This window comes from Durio zibethinus, chromosome 1 (genome assembly GCF_047325235.1).
Source record: "Durio zibethinus cultivar Kanyao isolate XHJ-2024 chromosome 1, ASM4732523v1, whole genome shotgun sequence".
In the NCBI taxonomy this organism is placed as follows: Eukaryota; Viridiplantae; Streptophyta; class Magnoliopsida; order Malvales; family Malvaceae; genus Durio; species Durio zibethinus.
The window spans coordinates 5,162,490-5,173,427 of NC_143162.1; the positions used below are offsets into that span (position 1 = coordinate 5,162,490).

Consider the following 10,938-nt stretch of genomic DNA (forward strand, 5'->3'; position numbering starts at 1 on the left):
ATATTAATATGTAAAAGTCGTCCCCTATTTGTATTGAATTGAATGAGATAGCAATTTTTGTCTTTACCATAAGTTTTTGCTTTTATTTTCTCCAAATCAAGAGAGAAAGCTTTTGTCTTATGAAAAAAAGAACCCAAATAAAAAAGAAAGTGAAAGAAAGAGAGATAGAAAAAAGAATGGGGGTAGAGGAAAATCTCATTTTTTTGTCTTTCTCGAGGTGGGTTTTTTTTTTCTTCTTAGCTTAACAATGTAAGTCATTTTTAAGCTTTTGTTTCTATTTCTTCTTTTCTTTTCTAGGTTTTTTTATTAATGATTTTCTCTTCTTCTCTTTTTTTTTTTCTCTTTTTTACAGTTTTAAGTTTTTTTGTTATTTTGTTTGTTTTCTTTGATTAGGTAAGTTTCTTCTTGTGTTTGATTTCTTAGGATTTTTTTCACTTTTTTTATGGGTATTTATTTGTAGGCATGTTGTTTGATTAATTGTTGGTATTTCAATGTTTTTGTCTCTGCTTGGCTCGCGTCATTGCCAATATGGCCACCAGAGGCTCCAGTGGTAAGTTTCCGATTCTTCCCTAACTCATTAAAACCCTAAACTTAATTGCTCTATTTTAGTTATTAAAAATTAAGAAAATATATTAAATTTCTTTCAATTATAATCGTTTAAAAATATTTTCAAAATCATGATGTTATCCATTATCGGTTTTAGTTTAGTGATTCATGAACTAAAGTATGTTTAAATTTATGCACTCTAGGATTTTTGAACTAATAATAAGTATTTTCATAGCACTTTCTTTCCTTTTTTTTTTTTTTGCGTTATGAATTTTTCTGATTTTAGTTTCCGATGTTGATAATTTTCAAAAAAAAAATGAGTAAAAGGAAAAGGCAAAAATTCAAAAAAAAATTTAAGTTTTAAGTCTTTTTAGTTATGAACAATTATTAATGAACAATTAATTTTTTAGCAGAACAATAGCACTGGGAAACTCAACTTTTTAACATGCTTAATGAATTCTGGTGGCTCCCCTAGTAAGACCATACTGTTAATAGAGCTGTTGGAGTATCACTTGTTTATAAAGCCATGAAGGTAGTAATGTTCCATGCTAATGATAAGGCAGAAGTTAAGTTCATTTGATATTTTTCTCTTGTAATGAAAGTATTTACCAATGTATAAGAAAAAGCACTAACAAGTGGTATCCTTTTTCTATTATATTTACTTTCATCTTCTAAATTTTTTTCTAAAATTTTTTTATCAACCTATTTATTAAAAAATTTTCATGACTTTTTATTTCTTCTATTCTTTGTATCTTTTCAAAAGCATGTTCTCTACATTTTTCTAAAAAAACAAAAGATAGTTATAGATATCAAGCTCAAGCCCATAAGGAAAAGAAAAAAAGGAGAATGATATCACATTATAGTTAGACAATGGTTCAGTAGAATGCTGAGATGCTGCAGTCAGTGAGCAAAGTGTTGCAAAGTGAAGCTAATTATACTCATGTAATAATTGGATCTATTGAAGTTTCAATTGATGTTAGCATGTAATAGCTATCAACATACAATTGCCATTATAATTTAATATTCTTGAAGATAATGTAGTTTAGATTTTAGTGAAATCAATTGCCATGCAGTAAGCTGATATGTTTGGACAATGCTTTTCTCTTTTCGGATTTTGTTAGACTATTTTTTGTTATTTCGTGAATTTTCAGATTGCATGTTGTTCGATTAATTGTTAGATTTTTATGTTTTCATGTTTGTGCATTGCTATTATCTCCATCATTTGCAACTGTTGAAATAAACAAAAAAATAATAAAAGATTTCCTCCTTCATCTCTATGGCATAAACCCATAAGTAAAAAAAAAAAAAAAAAAAAAAGTAAACCCCAAACCCTTAACAAAAACTCACTAGCAGATTTTTCTTTTTTTGCTTTATTTTGCATTGAATGTTTATGAGTATGATTGTGTTTCTTCGCTTGAATGTTTTACAAAAATTGTTATTGGAATTTATTGGCATGACTTACTCTACTCTGATAATAAAAAAAAAAATAGCTTTCTTAGTAACGCGCATGCATGTTTGAAGGAGTTTGAATCAATTTTTTATTTTTTCAAATTTGGTTCTCACCTTTAATCACATGCATATTGATAAGCTATTCAAATCCAGCAAATTCAATTTCCTTATAAAAAGGAGTTTGAAGAAAATCTCTTGGTTGAGTTTGTGGTTTATAATGTATACACACTTCAATGTTTGGCTCGTTTCACCAACAATTGATAATGAGACAATTTTGATGAAGGGTGTGATTTTTTTTTTCGATGTTAGTTTAATAAATGAAAAGAATGATAAAACCCTAATCTAAGATTTGTACTTGTATTTCCATTTCACTCAATTATATGATATTTTTAATGATCAAGATATAATAGTTTTTTAACCACTAGAGGTGATAATTTGCCACATTTGGTTCGATTTTTTTATCTTTGGGTTTAAGTTCATTTTGAATTTGAATCATTGTGAAATTGAATATTTTAAATTTAGATCATTTTAAATTTAAACTGTTTGAGATATAATCTATTTTTTATATCAAGATAATTATAATTTGAGTCTTCTCAAATTAAAAATTTGTATTTTGTAGATGTTGAATTGGATTGATTTCAGACTCAAGTCGTAATAAGTTTAAATTATTTTTAATTTGAATTAATTTAAATTTAAAATATTTTTTATTTAAATTATTTTAAATTTAATTTTTTTAATTAAAATCTTTGATTTTTTTCAATTTAGATCAAATTCGACCTTGAATCGATTCATCCATATTTTTTTTAATTCAATCAGATTTTGTCTTTTCTAATGACCCCGTGCAATATTTTTTGGAACGCTTGCAAACAGCAAGCTGGCCTCTCCTTCCAAAATGAAAGAGCAACTTGACCCAATTTTGTTAGTGGGGTATTAGGTTTAAAGATTTAGTTGGCTGGATCAAATTGCTGCTACAAGGCCCAAAAACCCATTGTTTGGTTAATTTGAGCCCATTTTTATGTGAAGTAGACCACTTGTTTGTTTTGGGTTGATTGGGCTAAACATGGTTCAGCTGAAAAGTGAATTTGGAGAAACATCATGGTGAATTCTAGTGGAATTTAATTACTTGCTTTGATTTGGGTGAAAGGATGGAATTTGCACCCATCACTTTTCTCCCTTTTCTTTTTTTTTTTTTCTTTTCTTTTTCTATAGATTTCAATATTCAAATGCAAATGCTTTAGTAAGGAATATCTACCATTTAGTGTAAGCAAGCAAACCAAAAAGTGATTAAACTTTTTTTTTTTTTTAAGTTAAGGCTTAAGATAAAAGAAAATGCTAAAGGTGTTGAAATTTGAATTTGAATTTTATTAAATGTTTTTTTAAAATAATTATATGAATTAATTAAATTAAATTTTGAATATAATATTATTTATTAATATGTATAATTATTAATATTAAAATAATGCGATAATTTTTTTAAAAAAATAAATGTTAGTTGGTGAAATTAAGTAAATATTGCTTTTGATTATCTTTAATATTTTCTTTGTCTCAAATTGTTTAAGTTTAATTAATTTTCATGAAATTTTTAAAAAATTAATTTTAATATATTTAATATTAAATTTTAAATTTTTATAAAATTAAGTCTCATGATTTTTAATATCAAAAGTACAAAATTATAAAAAAATAATTTAAAAATATAAAAAATTAAGAATTTTAGATATTAAAATTTTTTTAAAAGAACTCAAAAAATAAAAAAATATTCATTTTACTGATATTTTGAAGATATAATTAATATATCTATTTTAGTAGGTTGCTATTAGGGTTGGCAACTCAGCTCGTAATTGCAGGTTTCGACCCAACCCAATAAAATTTATTTTTTTTTAAATCAAGTTTCGATGTCGGATCGGGTATTGTTAAAGAAGAATCAGATTCGGATTTTAAATAAATTCGATCCGATCTAATATTATATAAAAAATTATTTTTTAATTTTTTTAATTATATATATTTATATATTTATATTTTAAAAAATAATATTTTATTAATTTCGAGTGAGAGACGATTTATACAAATATCGAATCGAATTAAATTCAAGTATGAAAAAAAATAAAAAAATTTTTTAAATCAAATCAAATACGAATTTTATGATTATAAAATTAAGTTAAACTCGAAACAAATAAAAATTTATCCATTATTAACCCTAATTGCTATGAGAAATGAGCGATATGCCCTATTTCTATAGCTTATCTTAGATGGTAGGATTGGTGACCCATAGAAGGACTATCAATGACGGTCCCAACAACCTACTTTTTGTTGGGATTAGGATACTGTAATTTTACACTTGGAATTGGAGCATGGAACATCGTAGGGAATCAGAAAAAAATTTTGTACTAATGCCAAACTAATGGATCCCAAATATCTTATCACCTAAATAATCAGGAATTTTATTTTATAAAAAAAGGTTTAAAATTTAAAGTTTAAATATATTAAATATTATTTTTAAAAAATAATTATATAAATCAATTAAATAAAAATATCAAACTTAAAGAATGAATATTTCCAATAATATAATTTAATCATTTAAAGAGATGCTTGTAAGGATAAACTATATTTTTTTTTACTTGGCTATTGCAACAAATATAACATCAATAATTGGAGCAATAACATCAAGAAAAAAAAAAAAATAATGATGATGAAGATGATTATAAACTTTATGCTTTTGGTGTTGTCAAAATTTAACCAATAGAATAAGAAAGACAATGAAGTGAAGCAAAGTTGCTTCCCAAGGGTACGAAACAGCCTTTCCTCATTTTTTAAAAATTAATCTAATTAGCTTTTTATGTTTTTCCAAAATTTTTTTATATATTTTTCATAAAAAAAAATTATATAAAATTTAATTTAAAGCATTTAAGTCATTACACCAAATGATATTTATATTGAAGAAAATCACTGGCCATTAATTTGTTTGCTAGTCAACATACTCAAGTGTAATTTTCCCTAAGTCAGAAAAGCAAACAAATAATGTATGAATTAAAAATGTTAATTTATGTTTTTATATTGTATTGATTTCGTGTATAAAATATGAAAATATAATTTATATTAATTTATTAAATATGAAATATATTTTTATTTAATGAATTCATATAATTTTGATTAGAATTTTAAGTAGTATGCTTTCATATTTTTTATAACTCTTTCCGTCTCCTTTTTTTAATTTTTTTCAACTGTTTGAAAATTATTTTTTTAATATTTAATATTTAAATTTTTTATTTTTATATTTTAAAATTATTTTTAACATTAAAATATAAAATTTTAATTTTATAAAAATTAAAAAAATTAAATTAAATATATTAAAATTATTATTTTAAAATTTTATAAAAATTAATAACATGCAAATAAATTGACGTGAAAGATTTCGCAGTATTTTATATTGTGTCAATATATGGAACTTAAATATACCACGTATGGTATAAACCGACCGAAAAAACCTTTTCTTTCCTACCAAGAAACGGTGCTTCCCTTCCTTTATTCTCTCAACTCTCCCTATAAATAACCCAACACCCCTTCACCCCTGTTTATTCAGATCCCACATATTGAACAACCCAATTCAACCAGCCCCCTAAAGCTCTTATCTTTACGGCTCTTCAATCAACCTAAAACCATGTCTAACCAGGCTGAATCCTCTGACTCGTAAGTACCCAGATCTCTTTTCCCCTTTTTCTTCGATGGGTTTGTCCTAGATTTCTCTAATCTGATTCCTATTTTGTGTTTTCAGGAAGGGGACTAAGAGAGATTTTAGTACGGCGATCTTGGAAAGAAAAAAGGCACCGAATCGACTTGTTGTCGATGAGGCAATCAACGATGATAACTCTGTTGTTTCTCTTCATCCTGATACCATGGAAAAGCTCCAGCTTTTTCGTGGGGACACTATCCTGATCAAGGTTTCTACTTTAGATTTAGATTTTATTTAATCCCCTTTTTACTGGGTTCTTTTAGTTTTCTGGTTTTTGCTTAATATGTATTTGTTTATGTTAGCTACTTGTGTGTTTTAGGGTTTAATTTTCATTGGATTGTTTGAAATTTGGGGTTTTTATTTGATGAGTTTCTTGGGTTTTTACGCTGTTTTGTATTGATCGTCACTTCGGTCTCTCTTGTTGTAGGTTGGATGTATAATGGAAGTTATTGTAGGCTGTTTACCTGATTTTGTTGTTGGGTCGTTATTGTTTCTCTATTTTCTGTTAATTTTTTAGTTAACGAGCCTAATTTGCTAAGCCTGTCGACCAAGATTGTTTCTTTACTGAGGAATATGCAATGCTAGTTTAGAGGGCATTGTGGGATTGAACCTTGCTTTTCATGTCGCCTGAATAGTTATAGAATTGCAACTCTTATTCTGAATTTCAATTTTTGATGTCTTTAAGCTTATATCGTGCTAATACTTTCCTTTGTATTTTTATTTTCTTTCACAGGGAAAGAAGAGGAAGGATACTATCTGCATTGCACTTGCAGACGACACATGTGATGAACCAAAGATCAGGATGAATAAGGTTGTCAGGTCAAACTTGAGGGTTAGGCTTGGTGATGTTGTCTCTGTGCATCAGTGTCCTGATGTTAAGTATGGTAAACGGGTGCACATTTTGCCCATGGATGACACAATTGAAGGGGTTACAGGAAATCTCTTCGATGCTTACCTGAAACGTGAGTTTATTCTTAATCTTTTATTCCCAACTTATTATGGTCTGGTCTTTCATAATTTATTTATGGTAGTTTTGGTTACCTAGGCAGGTAAAGAGGTAAAACAGTTTCTTTGTTTGTTAATCAATCATAAGATAAGACAATAATTTGTTATCCTTAATCATAAGCTCATTGTTTGATTGATCGATTGACTAATATAAATGAGACTATAAATGATTGATTGAATACATTATTCTTAGCCTTATGGAGCAGACTTCATGTTTTCCTAAAGGCATATACAGGCTTAAACTTTCTGGGGGTTTGTCTTTCTTTCCTTGTATATGCATTTCTGATGTTAAAATTACTTTGTTGGCTGTATTTTCTTTTTTGTTCGTCTCTTTATTTATACATCTGGGGTGGACTGATACCTTCATGCATGCATCCTAGGTGTCTCAATTATATGCATGAACACATGTGCATTATAACCATACTCCTGTATCACTTACCATATACTGATGCTAAATACCTATTAACATAATCGAGGACTGGATTTAATGTTGAATTATTGACAGTCCCCAAAAACTGACTATGATAATTTTGCATTTACAGCTTACTTTCTGGAAGCATACCGCCCAGTGAGGAAGGGTGATCTTTTCCTTGTGAGAGGTGGAATGAGAAGTGTAGAATTCAAGGTTATCGAGACTGACCCTCCCGAGTACTGTGTGGTTGCACCAGACACTGAGATATTCTGCGAGGGAGAGCCTGTCAGGAGGGACGATGAGAATAGATTAGATGAGGTAGGTTATGATGATGTTGGTGGAGTGAGAAAGCAGATGGCTCAGATTCGGGAATTAGTGGAGCTTCCATTGAGGCATCCACAGCTCTTTAAATCAATTGGTGTGAAGCCACCCAAGGGAATTTTGCTTTATGGACCTCCTGGATCTGGAAAGACTTTGATTGCCCGTGCTGTTGCAAATGAAACTGGTGCTTTCTTTTTCTGCATCAATGGTCCGGAGATCATGTCAAAATTGGCTGGAGAGAGTGAAAGCAATCTTAGAAAAGCATTTGAGGAAGCAGAGAATAATGCACCATCTATTATATTTATTGATGAAATTGATTCAATTGCTCCCAAGCGAGAGAAGACTCATGGTGAAGTTGAGAGGAGGATTGTCTCTCAGCTGTTGACATTGATGGATGGGCTTAAATCCCGTGCTCATGTTATTGTTATTGGGGCCACAAATCGTCCCAATAGCATTGATCCAGCTCTCAGAAGGTTTGGAAGATTTGACAGAGAGATTGATATTGGTGTCCCTGATGAAGTTGGCCGTCTTGAGGTGCTTCGTATCCACACAAAGAACATGAAGCTAGCGGAAGATGTAATGTCAAGAACTAAGGCTTATTTTGTTTCCTCAAAAATCTTGTACCTTTTTTTCCTGTCCAAAAATTATCTGAATCTAATTTATTTTCTTGACTTAATGCAGGTTGATTTGGAAAGAATTGCCAAGGACACGCATGGTTATGTTGGTGCTGATCTTGCAGCTCTCTGTACTGAGGCAGCATTACAGTGCATCAGGGAAAAGATGGATGTGATTGATTTGGAAGATGAGTCAATAGATGCAGAGATACTCAACTCTATGGCAGTCACAAATGAGCACTTCCAGACTGCTCTTGGAACAAGCAATCCATCAGCACTGCGTGAAACTGTGAGTATAACCAAGATACTGCTAGTAATGTGTAGATTTTTTGCTAATAATGATTTTTTTGGTGTCAGTTCTGTTTCTAATCATTTTTTTCTTACACTTGGTCAGGTTGTTGAAGTGCCCAATGTCAGTTGGGAAGATATCGGAGGCCTTGAGAATGTTAAAAGGGAGCTTCAAGAGGTAATATTGCTTACCACTTTTGACTACGGCTCCATTTTTTTACCTTATTTTTATATTTTTAATTTTCATAAAAAATGGGATTAATTTGTAACATTGGTATGCAGACTGTTCAATATCCAGTGGAGCATCCTGAGAAGTTTGAGAAGTTTGGGATGTCACCCTCAAAGGGAGTTCTATTCTATGGCCCTCCAGGATGCGGGAAAACCCTTCTGGCCAAAGCTATTGCCAATGAATGTCAGGCAAACTTCATTAGTGTCAAGGGTCCAGAATTACTTACAATGTGGTTTGGAGAGAGTGAGGCCAATGTACGTGAAATTTTTGACAAGGCTCGCCAGTCTGCTCCTTGTGTCCTGTTCTTTGATGAACTTGATTCAATTGCTACCCAGGTATGTCCAGGCTAATGAATTCTTTATTCTTTATGGATTTACTTTTATCTGGAGGGAATATGGGTTTCTGACTTCCTGTACATGGATTATTCAAGAAACTAAATTATGCCTGTGTACACGGTGTTCTTTGGCTTGCACTTCACATAATGCTGATTCATGTTATATGTTGCAGAGAGGAAGCAGTGTAGGTGATGCGGGGGGTGCTGCTGATAGGGTTTTGAACCAACTTCTTACTGAGATGGATGGAATGTCTGCCAAGAAAACTGTTTTCATCATTGGAGCCACCAACCGACCTGACATTATAGATCCTGCTCTTTTGAGGCCAGGTCGTCTCGATCAGTTGATCTATATTCCCCTCCCTGATGAGGAATCTCGCCATCAGATCTTTAAGGCTTGCTTGAGGAAATCACCAGTTGCAAAAGAGGTTGACCTTAGAGCTCTTGCCAAGTATACTCAAGGCTTTAGTGGGGCTGATATTACAGAAATTTGTCAGCGTTCATGTAAATATGCCATCAGAGAAAACATTGAAAAGGTGTGATTATTACCTATTTTCTTCCGCATTAATTTATTTTCTCTGCGACTATGAAGGAATATTTTATGTTTTTCGCAATGTTCGAGATTGGTACATATTAACATGATACATCTTTTATGTTTTCAGGATATTGAGAGAGAGAGGAGGAGGAGGGAGAACCCTGAAGCTATGGAGGAAGATGTTGAGGATGAAGTGGCAGAAATCAAGCCAGCGCATTTTGAGGAATCAATGAAGTTTGCTCGTAGGAGTGTGAGTGATGCTGACATCCGCAAATACCAGGCATTTGCTCAAACATTGCAGCAGTCAAGGGGATTTGGAAGCGAATTTAGGTTTGCTGAAACTGGTTCCAGGGCTGCAGCATCTGATCCTTTTGCAGTTTCTGCTGGAGGAGCTGATGAAGATGACCTTTACAGTTAAATTAGCTTCATCTGTGTTCACCTAATTTATGGTGACAATTTATCTTTTATATATGCAGTAGTATTAAATTGACTGTATGATGTAAAAACTCCTTGGCACAACTGTTGAGCCGAAGGGATTCTGGCTATCCCTTGGAGTACAAAAAACACTTTATTTTTTTTGGAATTGAAAGTTCTCACAATATTTAAATACAATTTAGCTTTTTGGTTCATTTTTATGGTTATGGCATTTTGTTTTAAAGTGGTATGTCACCTTCGCATCTTAGGAAATTTTAAGTTATTCTCTTCTATTTTCATATGATAAAACTTCACCGGTCACCTGTCGTTGGTTTTCTCTTCAATCATTTTATCAAGAGGTTTCTTATAGATATGCCTAGAGAATTTGTTAGAACTTTTGAAACTTGAAACTAGAAAAATGATGGGGCTCATCCAATTCAGACTTGGGTTATTCTTTGTAAGCTGTTCACAGGCCTTCTACCCCTGAGCTTGTCCGACACCTTGAATGGAGACCACTAAACTGGGCCTTTTGAGGTCAAAGATTAAGGCTTTTTAAGCCTTTTGAGCTTATAAAAATCTCACACACTGACTCTTGCTATCTTACAGCCATTGATAAAGTTGCGAGCTTCATTAGTTCTTGACCTCACAAGTCACAAGGTTCAATGAAGCAAACACATGATTGGAGCCACTCCAACCCTTGAGATTTGAGAATGTAACTATCCTCTCTCTTTGACCAGAAGAATTGATGTATCTATAACATGTCGGTGAGGTTAAGTATACTATTGCTACCTTACACTGACAAGACTTTATTGCTTCCCCCCATTTTAGACCTCTTGACAATTTAAATTGGACTTCTTCCCTCCGTTCACACCTTGCTTCTTACATCAAAATTAAATATTATAGTGTTTTTTCAATTTGTATTGTTTCTAATGATTTTAATTGTGTCCTCCCTCACATCTGTACATTAAAGATTTTACTTGAAGTACTTAACAAAAATTTGAACCCATGTTGACAAAGACTCGTAGTATTTCTCGAGTATTTTTCATAATTTCTTATAGTGTTTAGGA

General features: G+C 31.2%; 1 protein-coding gene across 1 annotated transcript; it reads left to right on the forward strand.

Annotated features, from left to right (window-relative positions):
* Positions 1-5,566: 5,566 nt before the first annotated feature.
* On the forward strand, positions 5,567-10,086 carry LOC111311829 (cell division cycle protein 48 homolog). Its single transcript, XM_022911580.2, has 9 exons — positions 5,567-5,679; positions 5,765-5,930; positions 6,456-6,684; positions 7,270-8,036; positions 8,142-8,363; positions 8,469-8,540; positions 8,645-8,926; positions 9,099-9,458; positions 9,585-10,086. Exons 1-9 carry the CDS (start codon positions 5,651-5,653, stop codon positions 9,873-9,875), a joined length of 2,418 nt encoding a protein of 805 aa, XP_022767315.1. The 5' UTR covers positions 5,567-5,650; the 3' UTR covers positions 9,876-10,086.
* Positions 10,087-10,938: the final 852 nt, after the last annotated feature.

Coding starts and splice junctions, on each gene's coding strand:
- LOC111311829 (XM_022911580.2), top strand. CDS start 5,651: ATGTCTAACCAGGCTGAATCCTCTGACTC. Junction 6,685..7,269: donor CTTCGATGCTTACCTGAAAC/GTGAGTTTATTC, acceptor TTGCATTTACAG/CTTACTTTCTGGAAGCATAC. Junction 8,541..8,644: donor TTAAAAGGGAGCTTCAAGAG/GTAATATTGCTT, acceptor ATTGGTATGCAG/ACTGTTCAATATCCAGTGGA.